The sequence below is a fragment of the Apteryx rowi genome, unplaced genomic scaffold (assembly GCF_003343035.1).
Source record: "Apteryx rowi isolate R43461 unplaced genomic scaffold, aptRow1 scaffold_873, whole genome shotgun sequence".
NCBI lineage: Eukaryota > Metazoa > Chordata > Aves > Apterygiformes > Apterygidae > Apteryx > Apteryx rowi.
This window is the reverse complement of record NW_020451175.1, coordinates 189721-212433: the sequence shown is the minus strand read 5'-3', so window position 1 is coordinate 212433 and position 22713 is coordinate 189721. Positions and strand designations below refer to the sequence as shown.

General features: G+C 36.3%; 1 protein-coding gene across 8 annotated transcripts in view; it reads left to right on the top strand.

Annotated features, from left to right (window-relative positions):
• The window catches only part of TTC13 (tetratricopeptide repeat domain 13), a 51401-nt gene that overhangs the window by 18972 nt on the left and 9716 nt on the right, over positions 1-22713 (top strand). For 3 of the 8 annotated variants that reach the window (XM_026090689.1, XM_026090694.1, XM_026090692.1), the window contains 10 exons: positions 1706-1788; positions 4650-4791; positions 6123-6297; positions 6694-6850; positions 7955-8085; positions 8428-8560; positions 11116-11208; positions 16384-16467; positions 18010-18094; positions 20510-20619. In XM_026090689.1, coding sequence (XP_025946474.1) covers positions 1706-1788; positions 4650-4791; positions 6123-6297; positions 6694-6850; positions 7955-8085; positions 8428-8560; positions 11116-11208; positions 16384-16467; positions 18010-18094; positions 20510-20619 — 1193 coding nt within the window. Of the gene's footprint in view, positions 1-1705; positions 1789-4649; positions 4792-6122; positions 6298-6693; positions 6851-7954; positions 8086-8427; positions 8561-11115; positions 11209-16383; positions 16468-18009; positions 18095-20509; positions 20620-20966; positions 21149-22713 lie in introns of all 8 variants that reach the window. The other 5 variants (XM_026090697.1, XM_026090690.1, XM_026090696.1 and 2 more) reach the window with 4 other exon arrangements.

The window sequence follows — 22713 nt, the reverse complement described above, 5'->3', positions numbered from 1 at the left end:
TAGGTTCCAGATATTCCTGTGAGAAAAGAGAATATCGTCTCTTGTTACAGGTGAGGACCTGAGGCATTAAGTGGTTAGGATTCATTAAGGGTTATAGGAAGAAAGCTTGACAGAACAAGGAGACCAAACCCAGTACTCCTGAGTTCCATCCCAGTATCTTTCACAGGCAATCACTGCTCTATTTTAGCAGACAGGCTGCTTTGTTTTATTAGTACCCAAATGGGTCTTTTTTCAGACGCTCACTGTAAACTGGTAGAACTTCAGGCTGTCATTGAACTTATCTTTTGTATATTACCTCAGTCAAGTGAGGTCTCAATAATAATAGTCTGATGGAATTTCTGATCTTTGGTCTGGACAGCAGAAAACCCACAAAATGATGATGGAGCTATAACTGACAAGGATAAATAATACCTCAATTTGCAAAGTAGAAGCAATGCTTTCTCCTTTCAGATATGCAGATCCATGCATTTCCCCCTCTCTTTGCCCTCCCATCCTTTTTCTTGAAAGAGGAGTCTTGCCAATTACCACTCTTTCTTCCCTCTCTAGTATACTACTTCTGAGAGATTGTAAGCAAGTGGCTTTGCATCTCCAGGTGTACCTTGACCTCGAGCTATCCTCTAATAACTCCCAGTCAGGTTCAGGCTGCCCCTTAAAGGAAGGCTGTACAGGTCCTCTGTTGGATTATACTAGGCCTGCCGAAAATTGTGAGATCTGAGTTTCTTTCATTTTTGAGTGAAAACAGGTTGTTGTTTTGGATCATTGCTTTTTTGTTTGCAATAATCTGCTAGGATTTAAAACTTACCTAGATGATGTGAGCCAGTCAGTAATGGTAGACGATTAGCTTATATTTTTGTTCAAGAAACATTTGTGGTGCTTGTTGTACTGCACAGAATGTATTTGATACTTTTTTTTAAATAGGACTTTCTAAACTGACTGAAGATACTACCAGTGCTTTTCTTAGAGCATTTAATCTCTTGTATTATGGTAGACTTCAAGATATCTTTCAGGCATTCCTTCGTAATACAAAATAGTTGCTTATTTCATCCTTAATTCTAAGTCTCAATACTGTCTTTGCTAATTTTGTTAGCCAGTCTAGTTTAAAAACTTAAGCTCTTGACCAGCTCCTTTGGAGGAGAACCTTTGTTTGAACATGCGCATATATTTATTTTTAGCTATTTTATTTTTATGCCATTCTATTTCTGACAACAGCAGTACATACTCTTGTATGAAGATACTTTAGTCACTCAACAGAGTTTTTACAAACTCTGTGTAACTAACACAGAACTCGATAAAACAGTAAAGGTAGAGTACAGATGTGAAAGGGATTTTTGGTCTGCAAAAATTAAAAGGTTTGTTATCAATCAAACAGGAAGACTGTAAAGAGAGGCTGTGTTAGTTAATGAACTAGACTGAACTTTAAAAGTGAACTCCATTAGTAAATTCTAAAATGCCAAAAGAATAGTTTGTTYCCATAGTATGCTATAAAAAGAAGAATTCTAGCTAATGCTTTAAATTGTAAAGAATGTTGCAATATTTTGTTACACAGTGATTATTACTCTGTAGATTTTGTAATAAATTGATGCCTTGTTTGTACCTTCCAAAGACTTTAATGAATAACTGTAATGGCTAGTAATTACTGAAGATGCTAAAATTAAATGGATTCAGTAAGTGACAAATTATTTTGTCCATTGGTGTTTTTCTATAGGAAGCCATTGAATCATTCAAAGAAGCTCTGAAGCAGAAAGCAGACTTCATAGATGCATATAAAAGTCTGGGACAAGCGTACAGGTAATCAGATTTAAAAACTCTTTCTGAATGTGTTTTCCATCTGATCATGTTCTTTAAAGCACACTGTTTTGCACATTTGTTACAAAACCATGCAGAATCATGTGTGTGTTTGGTAGCTCTTACAGCTGGTATGGCTGTGTCAGGATGTGCTCAATATGAATAGTCTTCAGGTTTGCTTCGTAGTTCTAATTCAGTATCTAGTAATTCTAAATTAATGATTAGGTGAATGGTGGGTTTCAGTAAAATGTGTTTTAGGTATGCAGAATGATTTCAATGATGGAGGTATTTAATACGAACTGCATTTAGATATTTAGTTTGATTAATATGCTCATTAGTTGCCTTCTGAGATTATTGTACTACTTAAATTTATGAATAACTCACTATAAAAATGACACATACATCACGAAGTATCAGAGATCTGCTAGGTCCTGTATCAATTAATCTCTCTCACACCAAAGAGATTTACAGTTTTGAGAATTCAGCTAATTTCCTGTTCAACATACTTTTAATAGACACTTGTAATTTCTTACATATCAACTAGATTTAAAAAACTGTAATCTTGATTAAGTAGTAAGGTAATGTGTCATTTCTTTCTTTCGTTAAACTGATTGGTCTTTTTAACGTAAATTAATTTGCGGTTTAATAAAATATTTCTTTAAAGGTGGTCTGCAGATAATCACTAAGGAGGAAAGTACATATACCTTGTTTATAACAGGAACATAAACTAATCATCAACAGAATATCTCTGCCTGTACATTGTAGTTCTTCTTTTCCCAGCCCACTGTCTCTTGTCAGTTATTTCATATTTTAAGCTTTTATTTTTGGAAAGCACTGTTCTACGGCATAAATGCTGCTGCAACTTAAATAGTTCTTGTTTATTAAGGGCTAATGGGGGCTGGTGGTACAAAACTATTATAAATATAGATTTTAATTATATAATCGTGTGCTGTTTTCCTTTGGGCTTTATGCTTCACTGAAAGCAGCATCAGTTAAATTAATTTTTTTTTTTTATTATTTGCTGTATGGACTTGTGCCTTATTTGCCACAGTATCTAAATTCTGAACTCAATATAGAGCCACCAGCTTCTTCATGAATTTTTCTGTGGGATTTGTTATTGTGGTGTCTGAGTATTTTCTAGGCATTAATGAATACTCAGTAATTCAGCCTGGAAGATGGACCTTCTTACATTTTCGATAAAACCTTTAACTTTTTTCACTTGTATTTTTATGTGACTGTCTCTCTGGTTGACCAGCTGTTCTGTCCTGTGCCCAAGAAACCTTAATGTGAAGAAGCTTCGCTTTGAACAGGGGGGAGGCAAGCTTTAAAATAATTCAGTTTCCAGTAGACTGTTGTTTTACAATACAGAAGTTACTTAACCAGAATATTCCTAATGAGCTCGTTTGTTGCCCTTTTTTTTTTTTTTTTTTAAACTCTGATAGTTCTCTGGTCTTCAGGAAATATTGGGGGAAAGAATGTCCAGATGTCTACCCCTTCCCAAAGGGTAGAGACCAAAAAGGACAGAATTTCCCCTGGTGGGATGGAAATTCATAAGGTGGCTGAAGGTCCTTGAGAGTCTCTGTCAGCCCTGACTAAAATCATGTAGTTTACAAGGAAGGCTTTAGAGCTGGTCTTACCGGGTATTTTTTTAACACTTAATGTTCAAAGCACAACTATTGTTGACTCGTGTAAATTCTCAGCAGTTAGATAAGGGATCTCTAGGACAACTCCAGAAAGTAAGTGGAATGCTGTTTAGCAACTGAGGAGACCATAACTGGAGACCTACTATGAAAAATCTGAATTACTTCCTCTGGAGCACTCGGTTGTTGTAAGAGATGTAGAAATAAAACCTGATTTCTCCAGGGCAATGCTCAGTTAATTTTAGCTATCAGATTCGCCTTTCTTTCTAAAATTCTGAATTTTATTAAGTTCCACTCTTTTTTTCTCCTGCAACAAATAAGTTTCAAATATAATGCTTAAAAAGGTCTTTTAAAGACACTTTTGTAGTAGAAGTAGACAATTCTGAACCTCTGATTTGACCTGCACACCATGAGTTATAGCATTTTACCTGTTAAATCCTGCTTCAAGTCTAGCAACTTTTATGTTTGAACATGTATTTGGAACTAAAGAACTGTGGTTAGTCAGTGTCCTATCTAAAATTTCTTTATTGCAAATGTATTTAAAACTAGTTATTTGGGGTTTTTTTAGCATTGTTATTTGGGACAATTTCATTCGATTTGATGTGGAAAGAATTTAATGATCTTGGATTTTAAAAATCAACATAGTAGCTAAATAAAAGAAGACAACCTAATTTTTTTTTCAGTTATTTATTCTTGATCTTTAGGTTTTTGGTGGCTATTTTTACTAAAAGTTGTCCTGCACATGGAGTAATTCCAATCAACACTTCCTTAGTTTCAGCTTTCAAACACCATATACTTTCTTCTTTGGGATCTGAATAGTTCATATATAAAAAGTGTTTCTGTTTGGAAGTTAGAAAGACTTGTTATAGATAGTCTTTTCCAATAATGCTTTTTGTCAAAATTTTGATTCTTGAAATACCATAGATATGGTTTATGTGTTTTTTATGGTTTATGTCCACTCAGAATGATGAAAATTTGTGGTCTTACAGGGTTGCATATCAGAGTACACATTTCTGTAAGTGAAAAACTCTGGGCATCTGTTTTGTTATTACCACTGAAGAACAGTTGAAGAATTACTATTTTTGTTAAAGAAATTTTCCCTTAGTACCATGTTCCGTTTTAGTGATATATCCTATGGACTCATTAAAACAACTTTTAATGAATAATTTTGTTTTTACTGTTACTTTCTATATTCCTCACTCTATACTTTCTGGAATTGCCCAGAGAGCTTGGCAACTTTGATGCTGCTACAGAGAGCTTCCAGAAGGCTTTGCTGCTAAATCAAAATCACGTTCAGACATTACAGCTCAAAGGAATGATGCTTTATCATCATGGTACCTTAGATGAAGCACTGAAGAATTTTAAGGTAAGCAGTGTAAGGCCCTAAATAAATTAAAACATTTACATTTTGAAGTACGACTAATATACAACAAATGCAATAAAATCAACAAATGGCAAAATTTTTCATTCTGAACGTGAATACAAATGGGCATTTGAATTCAGATTTTGTGAAGTCCTTCAAACATGATATATATATCTCACAGTTTTTAACTGAAAATCAAATTTAGCTAGAACCAAGACGCTTCCTCTGCTTCATGAATTTCTAAAACCAAGCTCTACTTGAAAGGTTTTAACTGGTTTTTTTGTTTGTTTGTTTTTGAAATTACTAATTGTATTCTTGCTGATGTTTTAGTTTGGGGTGGAACCTAAAGATTTTTAATATCTGGGGGGAGAAAGGGGTGGTTTTTTTTTTTTTTTTTTTTTTAGGTTAAAGTAAACATACAAAGTTCCAATATCTATCTAATTTTTCTGATTTTTGTTTTCCATTGTAAAACAACTCACAATTTTTAGTGATTCATTGAGCTTGTAAAAATGTGTGTATTTCTGTAGGTAAACAAAATCTCACCTCTCTCCATTGGTATTAAATAATATTGTTATTTTTCAAACAGAACAATAAAGGCACATGTTGTAATCATATGTCCATATCCTTAAAACATGGAATGAAATGAGACATGGGAACAATTGCATCTCTTCTGCATGAGAGTGTGTTTATCCTGCATCTAAGGAGAGAACAATTTTTGTCAATTATTCCATGTTCCACGTATATAACGTGATTTGTAGATACTGATGTATTTGAAAAGATATTTCAACTTTTAAGATGACAATACTCTTGTAAAGAGATGCAAGTGTTAGGAGAAGAATCAGAGCATTAATTTTGAAGGATAAATATGAATTTGGTAAGTGATTAACATATAATAAATAGTGGACTGTAACGTAATAAGTTGTACTAATGCATGAATTAGCCAAGATGCTGATGGAAGAAATGGCACAATATATATGTTGAACTATTAAAGAATGACCATTTACTAATATCATCTGTAGTATGTTTTGTCTAGTTTCCTTCAACTAATGAAACTTTTGTGGTACTAATATCATTGAAGCCAACGTGATTTATTTTCATAATTACTAAAGTGTGATCAAAAGCATATGGCAGTTCATTAATGAAACTGCTAGCAAAGGTGAGAAAAATATTTTCAGTTTTAGTACTTAGTGTCATTTGAAAGAAAATAGTGATGGAAAGTGGAGTTTAGGAATCAGTAAGTCTTTTGTCTGGTGCGGGTCCTCTTAGCTTGTTAACTTAGCTTGTTTCAAGAAACTTCTCTCTCTTATTAGTGCTTTGCTTCTTTAATCTCCTAGAGATGTCTACAGCTAGAACCATACAATGAAGTATGCCAGTATATGAAAGGTCTCAGCCATGTTGCAATGGGACAGTTTTACGAAGGCATAAAAGCTCAAACTAAAGTTATGTTAAATGATCTGCTACCAGGCCAGAAGGCCAGCCCAGAATATCTGAAAGTAAAATACCTCCGAGGTAAGTTGGAATCCTCAGAGAGCCCTATAAGTGCAAGCATCATGCTTATAGTTAGAGGCCGTTTTAAAGAAACCATCCTACATTCCCCTGAGCACTGTTGAGTGTGCCTGTTTAAAAATGTGCACTGATTTTTGTTTCTTAATATTGTTAAAAATTGGGACATCAAATACAGGTTTCTGTGTAGCATTAAAGAGTGCTGTGATACTTAGCTAAACTAGACTTATTTCTGCCTTGGAAATTAGCTAATAGCAAAATTAAATGATTTGACATTACTTTAAAAAGGTATTACTGTTAGATAACTGACAAGTGTATAATCTGTTTTTTGTTTTTGTTTAATTATGTAACTAGGCTGATTATGCAAATGATACTTAATTTTATTGCATTTCTTTCCTCCAGAGTATTCTAGATACTTGCATGCACATCTGGATACCCCTCTTACAGAGTATAATATTGATATAGATCTTCCTGGAAATTTCAAGGACCACTGGGCCAAGAATCTTCCTTTTCTTATAGAAAATTATGAAGAACAGCCAGGTTTGCAACCACATATAAAGTGAGTGATTTTTTTTTTTCTTTTTTTAAATATCCTCCAAATGTTTTTTTTCTGTTTGACTTTTTAAAGTACTCTTCTGAGGCATTTATATCGGTGCAAATGTTTACTACTGTATGAAAGCGGAATTACACAGCTTGTCGGTCTTTTTCAAAATCATACAGACTGCAGTTGATTTAGCTCTTAAAAGAGAAAGAATGAAGCTTAGAATGATTTTCTTCGTTTCTGTCTTCATATAATCAAACAGTATTGTTTCATATTATACAACCTTACTGGTTAAGTATTCTGTTTCTTTTCTTTGCAGTTAATGTTAAGGCACTGATAAATTTGAGATGCTCAGTGAATTGTTCTGTAGTACCCTTTTTACATTTTCTTGTTATAAGTATAATTTCCCTGATGCTAAACAGTTTTTAATGACAGCTGAGTCTCACTGGGGAAAAAAATTCTCCAGAATAATTTAGATAAGCAGTATTTCAGGAGGAAGGTGACTTGAGCCCCCCAAACCCAGGGGATTTAATAGACTATGTTTCAAAAACGTGTAGCTAAAGAAAAGAGATGCAGCAATTTCTCCTGCTGTAAACTAATTTCCAGATTTATTCGCATGTATTCACTTTGTTTATGTAAAATGAGTTAAAAATATATGGCACTTGTGCGCATGGAATAGAATCTGCCTTCGTAGTTCATGAAGCATTTACAGTGTTAAGAAAGAAGTTAGTGAGGCTTCTAGTTTATATACTCATACTTTTCTTACTTAATGTTAAGGTTCTGCAGGGTGAGTGTAACACTGAAGGATTGTTCTCTGTGAACTTTAATATTAATTACTGTGTTAAAGTCTACAGGTGAAATACTGTTTCTTTTGACAGTAGTAAGATTTGCTGTTGAATTCAGTAGGACCAGTATTTGATTTGAGGTATCATGTGTAACTGCCATATATTGTGCATGTATAGTGGGGTGGGAGGGAGAATGAGTGTTCTTTATACTGCTTTTGAGTATTTCCCACACAAACAGTATTGATTACCGTACATGCAAATCTGTGTTTTACTTGTCAGCATAGGTCCTGAAAGTTGTAATGTCTGATTTATGTTTGTTTTTTTTCTTCTCTGAAAGAGATGTGTTATTCCAGAATTTTGAAAGCTATAAGCCTGATGTGCAAGAACTCATATGTGTAGCTGATCATCTGGGTTCAATGATGCAATATGAGACACCAGGATTTCTTCCAAATAAAAGAATATATAGAGGTATACTGAAAATATTCTGTGACTCTGAGAGGAAAAGAGTTCTATGCAGTCATAATTTAATGCCATGTCTTTGCGATCTGCAAATCAGTCTTACGCTCTACTCATTTCAAATAAAATTTTCATTTCAATTTTATTAACCATTGATCATCAACTTCTTGACCTAATCAGGGACTGAAAGTCATGATCTCCCAGTTTTTATTGATACTGGGGGTTCTTTTCCTGTAAATACCTCACTTCCCTGCTTCAGTTTTCCTGTCTGTACAAAAATGAGTGTCTGGCTCTAACTGGTTTTCTGTTCTGTTTTTTTGGCTTTTTGTACCATGTTTCCCCCTTCCCCCTCAGCAATGGGATTGGCCACATTAGAAGTAATGCAAGCTGTGCAGCGGACTTGGGCAAACTCAAAAGTTCGGATGAACGGGAAAACCAGATTGATGCAGTGGAGAGATATGTTTGATATTGCTGTAAAATGGCGAAGGTAATGGTAAAAGAAGAGGGAGAATAAGCCTTAACTTGTAATAATGATGCATGTTTCAGTTAACCAGAGGGCTGAAGTCAAAACAGATTGAACAATTGTTCGTTCTTTTGCTAGAAACAGCCTATGTCCTTTAATGTATCTTCTTGTTTGGTTTGGTCCAGTCTATAAAAAAATCCTGTGCATTCCATAAAGGGCTATATACCAATTTATCCAAATCAGGTGTTCAGACTGAACAGTTCTTGCTTTCGGGGTTTTAGGTTTTCTTCTTTTTTTTTTTTTTTTTTGTCTCCTAATTCTTATGAAACTAAAACAAAGGTGCTTGACAGACATGGAGGGACAGGTGAATGTTTTGTTAGGTAAACATAATAAATCGTTCTATAAATCTTAATGCTAATAAATCATAATACTAATAGGGTTGATAGTTGTTAATTAGATCAGTAGCTAATTGTTTAGAAGTTAAATATATGATGCTTAATGGTTGACTGATTTCTATTTTAGGTCGTCCATTTAAACCAAATTCTGTCCCTGCGTTTGTACTGAAGTGCTGGAGGTAGATAATGGCAGAGGCTGTCTTCTGTTTTTGAGATCTGTGCCTTCCTTGGTGTAGATGCCTCCTCTCAGTGGGCCGTTCTGGTGCCCGCTTCAGGGAGGAAGGATTAAGCAGCATTCTGTATGCTGTTCTTTTCTGAAGTTATACTCAGAGCAAACTCCTCAGAGCTATTTCTCCTCAAAATCATTGCAAACTTTCATAGGTAACAGTTGCAGTAATACAGCTATGGACTGATTATTGAAGTGGCTTCTTTTCATCAGATTCCTATGTAAGAAAAGTTAGCAGCTTGGGCTCCCCGGCCATGTACGAGTGTTTGCGCTGGGTCAGACCAACGGTCGATATAGCCTTGCATCCTGTCTCCAGCAAGGGCCAAATTCCTGCATTTAGGAAAAAGTATGAGAATAGAGCAAGCACATAATAATTCCCCAGAACACTTTCCCAATTTATGACAGTTTCTTACGGCTCAGGGAGTTCACGAGCCAGAAGTGATTAATAATCTACCCAAAGTTCTCATTTGTCTGCCATTATCCTGTCAGCAATGTTCACTATTGGGAACAAGAAGGAATTGTGGCATACGTTTCAATTTTTAAGTCTAAGAAGTCAAAATACAGGAGTTAGTCATCTCATTCATTTTGGTTTGATTCTTTAGGAACCAAAAACTTGTAAAAACCTCCTGTAGTTGTTAATGCCAGTGCACTACAAGCTCAAATACTGGCAAGTTGCAAATGCCCTACTGCAAACACAGCAGTTGGTCTGACATGAAGTTTTCCACTACCTTCCAAGCACCTAATACGTAGGTGGTTCTTAGTGGGCCCAGTGCTAGACTTATCCTCATTTTTAATCCCCATTCTGTCTGGGTATTAGATTTGACATTCTATATCACTGATACTGAAATCTTTAATACTTGAGGAGAGCAGTCCTGATTTGTTACCAAAAGTTCTCTACAGGAACAAGTGAAGTCTGCCATAGGAGTAATCCTATATATACCGTAATCGGTAGGAAGACATTGTTGATTGTGGCTCTAATGGATGCTGCTGGCCATGAGAATCAGATTTTTCATTTGTCTTATTTACACTAAAAGTGGAGTCAATGTGGGCAGCTCAGTATGAAGAATCCCAAGTACTGTAAGGTCATAATTTTCTTATTTTGTAGGACAGTACCATTCAGAGGCCTCAGCAAAGTTGAGTCCCCATTGTGCTAGGTTCTTTTGCAAAGTAGAAGACCATTCATGCCCCCAAGAGCCTACAGTCTAATAGCAAACTAGAGCAGACAGGTGAAACGAGGATGAGGAAGAAATGTAGTAACAGTATAGTATTAAAAATAATTTTTGCTTATGTTAGCTAGATATAATGGGCCAGTCAGTGGCAGTAATCACAGTGGTAGCTCCTCCTTAAAAAATAAACCTATCCAACTGGTATTCAAAGAATATTGACAGGACAACACAGGGTCTACCTGTACAATACACTACTGTGTTTTACTTGTTAATTTGCTAAACGAAATACATCAGATGTGAACAGCCTCATTTTTGTGACATTGAATTCAAAAAGAGGAGAAAGTGAACCCTTACTTCCTACTTACAAAGCCGTAGTATTCTGATCAAATAGAAAGATGCTTTAGGCACAAGGAGTGTGCTTCTGAAAATATTCTGTTTTCCCTCTTTTAAATGAGGGAATGAGTGGGAATGGCATTCTCTGGTTGAGGCAAAGCTGTGAAAGGCTGTAGGATACATTCCAGCTTTGGTTAACAAAAAGCTGGCAGTTGCAAACTCTCCAGCTACATAAAAATTATTATGAAGTGTTTTCTTCCTCTTATAAAAGTCTTGTATGCATTTCAATAAAAAGCTCTTTTTTGTGATCTCTGAATTCTAGCTTTTCTCTAAAATTATTATGTGCATGAACAAAATTCTTGTGAATTCACAAGTTAAGATGTACTTTTTTTGTTTTTTCTACATTACAAATATATTGAGAGAAACATGTGCCAATATTAATATCCTTTATCTTTGTAGGATAGCTGACCCTGACCAGCCTGTGCTTTGGTTAGATCAAATGCCTGCCCGAAGCCTTAGCAGAGGTTTCAATAATCACATTAATTTAATCAGGTATGAAACTTTTACCAAACAGTTTTCCATCTCCCCCTCCCCCCACCAAGGAATTGTACCAAAGTATACCAGTTCATGAAATAGAATGTGACAATATTGAATGTATATGTTCTTATTTTTTTTTAATATTTGTTTTATATTTTCTAGTGGAACATTTTGTTTTCTATGCACTCAGAATTTTCTCTCATGACATTTCCCCTTATTCCTGAATTTCAGTTTTACAATTGTGTTTTAGGAAGAGATAAGTAGTACCCAGAAGATGCATATTTTTACATGCTGTTTTTTATTCCCAGATAATCTAATTTTTACATTTAAGTAAGGTTCATCACTGTTGGTGTAATTTTTTGCAAATGCTACTTCTAAAAGATAGTAACAGCAATAATGATACAATACAGTTCTATTACCTTTAATGCCAGTTTCTCTAAAGGAATAGAGAGGAAGCGCATAGCCTTTTGGGTGTTCTCAAAGCAGGAAAAAGTAAAGCAAAGATAAGAAAATAAGTGACCTGTGAAAGTTAACAGGTGTACCTTCAAACAAAGGTAACATAAAAGGTTCAACCACTGTTGTACATTCCATCTTCTCCCATGCTGCAAGACTCAATATTGCAGTCATGACAGTGCTACCTCCCATGGAGTAGTAGAAGTGGGAGAGACTCAGTGTGGCAACATCACTGTCAATCACAGGAGCCGAGGGTGTTTGTGCGAGTAAGTATGTAGCCAGGTTTCATCTTATTTCTCTTCTTGCCTCCCTCCCCATCCTACAGGAAGTATGAAATCTTTGATCTGTCATTCTGCTTTTATATCTATTTCTTTCTTTTTGAGAAGTTGTCTGCAAAAGAGAGGACAAGGGAAGCAAAGCCTTTTCTAGAATTTTTATCTGTGAGAGAAATGGTCATATTTTAAAGTTCGCATGTAGAGGCTAATGAGTATTTCTCCAAGCACTTCCTACCTTTCTACAGAATGGACCCTAGCAAGATCTCCTTTACTTTCAGGAGTGGTTACAATGCAGTTTTAAACTCTAATGCAAATCAGCAGTTGCCTTGCAGGACATGCTGCTTCTTCAAGGACAGTAGTATGCTTAGGTTTCTGTCTTTCCTCAAGTCAAGGTGCTACATTTGGGCTCCAAATACTGTCCATCCTTGTTGTTGCTGCCTTTCTCTCTTCACCCACCTAAGAAAGAGCTGACAACACAATTGTCTGTTCTTTGAGACAGAGGTGTCTTCCATACTTCATCTGTTACTTTCTACCTGTTTTTTATTTTATTTTTTTAAATGGGAGGGAAAGAGCTTAATGTCTAAGTTTGGTCTGTGCTAGCAGAAGGCACTTGGTTACCACACTGGAAATAACTTTTGAACACTTAATCTGCCAGTGTGTCCCTGTACAGGATCTCTGCATCAGCAGCTCTGTTTTTTATTGGCCAAAGCATGTTATTTGTTTTCCCCTCAGAGAATGCTAGCAAAACTCATAATTTACTGTTCCAGTTATTTTGATGATTCCTTAGGGGAGGCCACATCTGGAGTACTGCGTCCAGTTCTGGGCTCCCCAGTACAAGAGGGATGTGGCAAGTCCAGCGAAGGGCTACAAAGATGATTAGGGGACTGGAGCATCTCTCTTATGAGGAAAGGCTGAGAGAGCTGGGCCTGTTTAGCCTGGAGAAGAGAAGGCTGAGAGGAGATCTTATCAATGTGTACAAGTATCTGAAGGGAGGGTGTCGAGAGGATGGGGCCAGACTCTCTTCAGTGGTGCTGAGCGACAGAATGCGAGGCAACGGGCACAAACTGAAACACAGACACTTCCATCTGAACATGAGGAAAAACTTTTTCACTGKGAGGGTGACAGAGCRCTGGAACAGGTTGCCCAGAGAGGTTGTGGAGTCTCCTTCTCTGGAGATATTCAAAACCCGCCTGGATGCGATCCTGTGCAACATGCTCTAGGTGAACCCCTTGAGCAGGGGGGTTGGACTAGCTGATCTCCAGAGGTCCCTTCCAACCTCAGTGATTCTGTGATTCTTAGAACTCTGAATTAAACTTTAGGAACATTCAGAATGGAAGGCCCACAGTGAACTAATTTCTAACCTTTCATTTTTGGCTCAGCCTTGACTTCTGTATGAAATACTGTCTCATCAGCATTTTAATCGTGCTTTCTCAACAGCTAATTAATGGTTCTTTGTGAATTACTTATTCAGGGCTTTTGTGGAAGGAGAATTAGATTTGCAGCAGCCTAAATACCCCCACTTGAGGAACTGATCATACTTGAGCTGTGGATGCTGATTACATCCTTTTTCATCCTGGGAACCTATACCTGCTTGATCATTTTGCATCCCAAGTAATAGCTGTTTTCATAGCTCAGCTTTATGTAGTAGATTTGTCTGCTATTGGATTCCCTCCTGATCATTTTATACAAGGCGAGGGATAAAAGAAATGAATACAAGTGCTAACAGTTTCTTAAATTTTACTTTTGAAGCATGCTGTAGTCCATTATGATTTCTAAATGAGAATTTACTCTTACTGGATTATACAGATTGTATAATCCTCTTCTTGTGTTACCTTAATTTACTGTAAAATAGCTGCTAATTGAAGTTAATAATAGACTAAAAAGCTAACACCTTTTTGTTTGTAGATGGGATGATTCTATGGTCTTTAGACTCTTGTTTCAGGAAGACATACATTGCTTTATATTCATCTTATAATTTGAAAGTTATTCTCGTACTGTCAGGCTAAGGCTGAATTCTGTAGCTTAACTACCTGAAAATCAGGTGTAATAGTAGATTATTCGGGCTGACAAATGGCAACTCTTCATGATTATTAAATACACCAAAAATATAAGCTGCTCAGTCAAAACAAGAGGTGTGAAAATAGCAGTAGGGTGGTAAGCATGAAGTGCTAGTCCTTGTTCTTCATGATGAGACTGAGTGTGAAAAGAGGGAGCAGATCGTTTCCAGTTTCCTACTAATCTGTTATTGGCTCTACTGGCAGCAGCTTAAATATTAGTAGAATAATTTAACGTATAGACTAAGGAAATTATGCATTCTCCTGGAAGTACATAATAAACACAGCTGCAGTGTTTCCATGTACTTCCTACAGGTAACTTCCTTAGTTGTGCTGATTCAGTGTCTTTTATTGCATATGACTTTTTACCGTCCTATTGTTGTAGCATGCATGCGCACAGTTCATTTGGCAAAAACGAGGGATGGGAACCACTAGGAGGAGAGCAGGGAGGAATAATCCTTTAAACTGGCTTAGCCACTGAAAGATTTGAAATATGGAACTTCCCTCCATTCTGTGAGTATTTGTGAAAGATCTGGTCATGCCTAGCTCAAGCTGCCTCTAGGATTTCTTTCATCAAAATTTTACATGAAGTATTTCTGTATACAAAAATGTTTGGGTTAAATACCTGTTAACAAATTTTTTTTTAATTCAGAAATCTTTGTATTTAAAGTAAAATATTGTTCAATGATTCCTGTCAAATGACTTTTGGCATGGAGATACTAGTATTCTGTGGCTTCTGAATTCAAGATTCTTTTCCAGAGTGACATAATGTTTGGAGAGTGCTGGAAAAAATTTTTTTTGTTTTGATTTAATATGGAGAACTCTTGTTGCAGGCGTCTATGAAAAGTGTTAGGTTTCACAATGTCTGATAGGTTTCCAGAATCTGATGTTCTCAACATGCAAATATATCAGTTGTCACTACTTCCTGGTGGGTCTGTACAGAAGTGTGACATTGCCTTATCTCCTTTTTGGCTTAAATGATGAGAATTACCAAGTTTCTTTTTAAGCAGAGAAAATGTTTTTGAAAGCTTAACTTATTTCTGTAGGCAAAACAAGGATTTGGGCTCTGCTAAGCATTAGTGATAGATTGACTGTTCTTACAAAAAAAGTAAAGGCACTGCGTGGTACACTGCTACTTTTTAAATTCTTGGTGGTAGTGTTTATTGCACAAAGAGAAAGAGTCAGAATAAATACAAATCACTTTTCACCATCCACTAAAAGTCTTTTTCAATACTACTGCTTCTAGATGACCTGACTTGGATCTGTTTTCCAAGATGCCTCTAAAGGAAAATCCACTACCTTATTCTGACACACTTCTGCCTGTTGTACAGATTTTTTTTTTTTAATTAAGATGGAAAATGATGGGACGTACAACAAGGGCAAATTATATATGGAAATTTGTTTTCATCCTTCCTCTTTCCCTCCTTCCTTTCCTATATGCAAATATGTATATATGGTCTAATTCTGTTTAGTTTTTAAAGACTGATTCTGCCATTATTCTGAGACTAGGCCTACTAAAGTGTGAGGCTGTGGAGTGAGATATTAGACAGGGAGTTGAGCTGCCAAAATCGGTTGTTTAGAGTGAATAAAAGTGCAAATATATACACCTTCCTGTGATTGACAGTGGTTTTGCTTCCTCAAACAGAAAACAGTAACATTTGCTTTATAAAATCTTGTTTTGTAGACTGGGAGAAGAGGAAGGACTCCTACAAGTACAATAATGGTATGTAATTTTCCCTCTCAGAGTGGTTATAATCCTAGTAGGGTTTTACCAAGTTTTTATATATATATATATATATTTTTTTTTTTCTTATTGTTCCAAGGAAAAATATACCCTTTTGTCACTTTTGTTTAACAGTTACTACTTATAACTGTTAGGAGTCAAAGCAAAATTACTTCAATGTATAGAGACTTAGGTGAAGAAAGAAAACTGTACTTGGACAGTCAGAGCATATCAGCACATATATTGGCAAATATATAAATTGGAGAGTGTTGGTTCTCAAATCAGTATGGGGATTGATAATTTTCTCTTTATTCTGCAATTTCTTCTAGTGTACATAACTCTAAGAACAATTATTTCCTTGTACAAATCTATGATTATCATATAGATATGTTTTGTTGTACATGGGAACACTGAAAATGGGAAATTATCCATATAATATAGTTTACCGTGGAACAACAGTACCAGTAATATCTCAGAGATTTTGTAAGTCCCCTTTTGAATCTATATTCAAAATGGGGGTTGGAGAGTTTCAGTTCAGACAAACTGCTAGTTGTTTCCCCTAATTTATGAAACGTCTGTAAATAAAATTCTGTCAAATTTTAATGATTAATATTTGTATCTTAGCCCTAACGTGGGCTGTTAGGATTGAAAAAACAGACTTAAAAATTTTTTTTTTTCTTTGTAGGGGACAGGTCATTAACATGAGGTACCTGGAATATTTTGAGAAAATTCTTCATTTTATCAAAGATAGGATCCTTGTTTATCATGGGTAAATTACTGGGTTTTTTTTCCCCCCCTTTTCCCTAGTAACATTGATTTGAATTTTATGTAATATTAATATACAGTTCCAGAAAGTTTGAGGGATATTTTCTTAATTCTAGGAAGTTCTAGTTTTCTTAGTGTCTGTAACTGTGTCTTATTTCTTAATGGAAATGCAAAATCATATTCATTGCCCTTAGGGGTTTTTTTGGTTTTTTTTTAAGAAGAAAAAATACTATGTGAATTACACTATACCTATAAATAAATAATGATGTTGAATTTGTACACATACTTTTGATATGAGTGGATGTCAATTCTGTCAAAAAATCCGACTTTTTAAAGACACTAGGTTCCTTTCTGGTAGAACAGAGTACAGTTTCTCTGAATATTGAAATGAATTTATTAAATAGTAGGGTGATAAATCCAGCCTTTAAGAGTGAGAAGGAGGGAGAATGGGAGAAGATATGGAAGGTAACTTTATAGGAAACTGTGGTATTTGACAGGTAGTTTTTAAGGAGCAGAAAATCTTTACTACCTATTACCTAAATGGATTGGTAAACCTTGACCTGGAACAGAAGACAGTTGTAGAATCTTAAATGGGAATGTGACTAAAGGTAATCTTAAAGTTGATATTAGCATGTATTTCAAACTTTGATCAGTCTTTTATAAGTTAAATGTCTTCTAAACCTCATTTGTGGCAACAGTCTTCTGACAACGTTAATATTTAAGGTACTATTTTAGCTTTAATTTCTCTAATTTTTCTTTGTCCTGGTAACTTTTGTGAAGTATTGAGTTCTGATGTTCAATCTCATTGTACTACTTAAATGTCAAAAAATAAAGTGCAGAAACTCCTTATAACAGTTGAAAACTTTTAAATTTAAAAACATTTATGATACCTGCTGAAAAGTTCATAAGCTTTGTAGTAACTGGGAAGACTGTCCTCTATTGAGAGAAAGCTTGTCCAGACTGAACCAGTAGCATTTGACCTTAAACCAGAGCAATTTGTGCTATGGTTTTTAAATACTTCTGTTTTGAAAATCTGGATGCAGTCATTAGTAAATATTAGAGTTATTCAGTAGGTTTCCCCAAAGCCTGGCTGTGCCTATGTTTGTGATACTTATGTACCTTTAAGGCTACATAGATGCACACGTTCTGAGAAGAGTATTTCTAAAGCTAAACCTATTCTTCTCCACCTTTTCTTAACAGTCCCCTGCCCGCACACATGCATGCAAATACTGTTTAGTGTTTTAGTCTTGCTGACAGCAAATGAGAAAGAAATGTGTAGTTTGAAGTTGAGGTTTGAAGCTGAAAAAATTATCTGAGATGGTATAGGAAGAAATTACTTTTTAAAGAATGAAAATGCTTCTTTTATGATAGAATAGATAAGCATGTAGCCAAATATGCAGGAACTCACTTTTCCAAAAAGAAATAATTAAATAACTTTCAATAATGTATTTCACTGACCATTGGTATGGTTAATTAGGTTAAAGCTAGATGGATTTCCAGAAATGCTAGATGTGTTCAACCATTGCAATTCCATATTTTTTTTCAGTGCTAATAATCCAAAAGGACTATTAGGGGTTCAAGAAGCATTGGAAAAAGTACATAAAGTAGAAGATCTTCTTCCCGTAATGAAGGTAAATTAAAGAAAAAAACTTCAAAATATGATGGAAATAATAAAACTTTTTCTGGCAAATATCCAGATCTTCAGAATAAAACCATAGTATATGAGCTTAAAATGAATAACTGCAAACACTAATTCAGGTTATTTCAAATCTGTATATGCAGGGTGTGACCTTCCCTTAGATATATGCAGATGTGTGATATATATTTGGAAGGCTTGATCTAATTGTGAATTGGTAAAAGAAAAAAAAAGAAAACAAAAAGTTGAATGTAGTTCTCTGAAGCCAGTCTTATCAGCCAGGAAGGCTTGTGATCCTCTGTAACAGGCTTACGGTATGTAGGTACAGTAAAAAGGAACATATTGAATAGGTGCCTGAAAGATTAGGGACATGGGAACTCTTTTTAATTTAGCTTCAAGGGTCTAAGTCAGTAAATGGTGGAGGTGGGGGGAACGTGGGGGAGTAGTTGCTCTTAAAGACTGATGGCCAATCTGAAATGAAATGGTGGTTTACAGTCTTCTGCTCTGGAAGACTACCAGAAAAGGAACCGGGGGCTGAGGGGGGAACCTGCAGGTTTTTCTACTTGGTGGTGATGGTCTCTGTAGAAATGCATTGTATCCTATGACTTGTTAAGTAAGGTATGCTCCTATCCTTTCAGCTTAAGCAGTCAGACTTAAACTGAGTTTAAATAAAAGGTCTGCCCCCCCCCCCCCATTAATCTAGGATGAGAAGTGTGCAAGTATTTGGGTTTGGAGAAATGTTGTTACAAGGTATTTATTTTGTAAAAACTGGACAGGATTTAATTCAGAATAGAATAAAATTTGGGAAGGAATAGTCATTCTAAACAAAGACAAACTCATCTGTTTTCTTATAGGGTATTGTCTACAGTGCAGTTTCATATATAGATACCAAGATACCTCTAAACAAAGCTGACTAATTGTCATAGAAAAGTCCTCTCTGCAAGTGTATTTATCTTGCTGCTACTACTGAGACTGGTTTTGGACTTGCTCACTGTAGTGCTCAGTCACTTGGGCACTATAGCTGCCTTACAGAGGCTACATGGCTCAAGCACTATAATGTAAATGTTTCCATGGGGTGTTTCAATAGGTATTACAAATATAAGTGTCTTTTCAAAGAGCAGGTAATAGATTTGGAAGTCCTCTTTATATTCCTGTCTTCATCTTTGCCTTGCAAGAGGAAGCTAAGTGGATGACAACAGAATCTAAATAAAAACTTGTGAAGAAAAAATACTAGATGTTGGTATTGGATAGACAATTAAGTGTTCCCTAGTGGCACATGAATGTATAAATAAGACCCTGCAGAGTACCTAATATGGTACTACTACTATTGGATTGTAGGCCAGAAAAAATGCTATTAGTGGATTTGAAAATACAGATTACTCCAAGTGGATGATGAGAATATATAAACATAGCAAACTATACATAACTTATTTTGAAATAATGTTTCTAAGAACTGGCAGCAAATATTTTTCCTGGTTTTCATAACCAATACATTTTGTTCTGGTTTGAATCTTCTGTATCTCATTCTAAATTGTGTCAAACTGGAATGCTGTTTCTCAATAAAGGCTTTTAAATTTGTTTCTTTAARATAAATGCAGGTTCTTTTAGTTTAAATGTAACATCCTGGATCATTAGTTCTATCTTAAAATAAATAATGGCACAAGTTATTCATTCAACAGTAATTATTGCACAGTAGTCATTAACAGTGTCTGCATAATATGAATGCCTGCTAATATTGACACAATTTGGTTATTCAGATAGTTGGGGAATGTTGTTTGTCAAAAGCTGGGCTTTTGGCTTTATTTTAAATAGTTTTGCATGGTTTATACATAGTTACAACTCTTCGGCTACAGTATTACACTTAGCTAATTCAGTTTTGTAAAATTCTTAAACTTTGTGATATCTTTCCTCCTGATGAGGATAAACATTAATTGAGCCTGGATTACAGCTAAGAAATTGTTGCTATGAGCTGTATTCTAGAATCCAACTTAGACTAATGCATTTACTTGTCGGTATAAACAGAAAATACAGATTCTAAAATTCAGGCTTTTGCATTTACATTGTGACACCAAATGGTTACTATCAGCATGCAATTTTGGGAAAAATCATTGCCATCTGTATAATTTGAGCTGCTTTATACAGTTGCTTTTCACAAGAAGCGCAGATCTGTTTTCAGTATGTAGTTATAAAGTAGAATGGCAGTATCCTTCATTCAATACTTGAGATTTCCATTCAGTAGGAAATAAATAATGAAAGAAATAATGTAGTTTACAGTAACTCTTGATACTCTTTGCTCTGTGTTTCTCCACTTCCATTTCTGCTCCAGGTATTTTACGGTGTTTCAGAACAATAGTTAGGAAGTCTGTCTCTGTGCATCCTCTCTAATATTACTTTATTTTTCTTTTGAAAGCAGTTTAACAGTAAAACAGGAGAAGGGTTTACTGTGAACACTAAAGTCCCCAGCCTCAAGGATCAAGGGAAAGAATATGATGGATTCACAATTACAGTAACAGGAGATAAGTATGTTTGCTATTTTCAAATACATGCATAAAATGCTGTAGTGATGAAGTATTAGCATTATTAATTTGTTCTCAAAATACCCTTTTCTGCTTGCATAAAATGGATTTTGTGTTTCACTGCTGGCATTTGTGCAATAACTAAAACTTTTGTTTATCTGAGGTCTTCTTTTCCTGTTGTATTTCCTAACAAAGAGGGAATATGGGTAATGTTTAAGGAGCGGGCCCAGTTGAAGTGATTCTCTAACACAGAGTATATAAATGAAGAGAGACCTTATTATTTGTTGTAGACTGTAAAATGCTAGAGGAGAAAAATCTTTATCCATACTGAAATATCTTTCTTATTGTGAGACCTTGCCTGCTATGGACATTGAGAAGTCCTGAGTGGAATGGAAATTTCTATTATCCAAGAATGGAAAAAGCCGTCTCTTCTGTTTGGTTTCTGACCTTTTCGTTTTATGGTTTTTCACGATGTTGGTGGATCTTCTATCTGTAACTGCCAACTCGGACTGTGCCATTCTTCTTCTGTGAAGGTGTGTTCAGGGGGCTGCGGGCCAGACTCTGGGTAATTGCCTCCCTTTAGGGATATGGGCTCATTGTCTTCTCAAAGTGTGACCATTAATCCGAAGTTCAGAAGCCACTAACTGAAAGTTTGAATAGATAGTTCTTGCCTCTGGTTCATTATGGGATTTTAAATTCTACACACTGGAAGTTTTCCCAAAACTTGTACGTTTCCAACATGTGGTGTGGAAGCTGGGCTTACATAGTGGAGTGTTAACTTATCTCTTGGCTTTTAATTTTACATTCTAAATCATATGTCTATATACAGTAAGATGATGTAAAATACATGGCACCACTATCTTGGAAAGATACTTTGGTGCAATTAGAACTGTATAATTTTGTTTTGTAGAGGTTTTGTTCTGCATGGATCTGTTTCAATCCATAGTTTGTAATTACACTTTTATGCAGAAACAGTTCCACAGAATCACAGAATGGTTGAGGTTGGAAGGGACCTCTGGAGATCATCTAGTCCAACCCCCCTGCTCAAGCAGGGTCACCTAGAGCACGTTGCACAGGATTGCGTCCAGGCGTGTTTTGGATATCTCCAGAGAAGGAGACTCCACAACCTCTCTGGGCAACCTGTTCCAGTGCTCTGTCATCCTCCCAGTGAAAAAGTATTTCCTCATGTTCAGATGGAATTGTTTGTGTTTCAGTTTGTGCCCGTTGCCTCGTGTCCTGTTGCTGGGCACCACTGAAGTGTCTGGTCCCATCCTCTCGACACCCTCCCTTCAGATACTTGTACACATTGATAAGATCTCCTCTCAGCCTTCTCTTCTCCAGGCTAAACAGGCCAAGCTCTCTCAGCCTTTCCTCATAAGAGAGATGTTCCAGTCTCCTAACCATCTTTGTAGCCCTTCGCTGGACTTGCTCCAGTAGTGCCACATCCCTCTTGTACTGGGGAGCCCAGAACTGGACGCAGTACTCCAGCTGTGGCCTCACCAGGGCTGAGTAGAGGGGGAGGATCACCTCCCTCGACCTGCTGGCAACACTCTTCCTGATGCACCCCAGGATACCATTGGCCTTCTTGGCCACAAGGGCACATTGCTGCCTCATGGTYAACTTGGTGTCCACCAGCACTCCCAGGTCCTTCTCAGCAGAGCTGCTTTCCAGCAGGTCAACCCCCAGCCTGTACTGGTGCCTGGGGTTATTCCTCCCTAGGTGCAGGACCCTGCACTTGCCTTTGTTGAACTTCATGAGGTTCCTCTCCGCCCACCTCTCCAGCCTGTCCAGGTCTCTCTGAATGGCAGCACAGACCTCTGGTGTATCAGCCACTCCTCCCAGTTTTGTATCGTCGGCAAACTTGCTGAGGGTGCACTCTGTCCCTTCATCCAGGTCATTGATCAATAAGCTGAACAAGACTGGACCCAGGACTGACCYCTGGGGGACACCGCTAGCTACAGGCCTCCAACTAGACTCTGCACTGCTGATCACAACTCTCTGAGCTCTGCCATTCAGCCGGTTCTCAATCCACCTCACTGTCCACTCATCTAGCCCACACTTCCTGAGCTTGTCTATGAGGATGTTATGGGAGACAGTG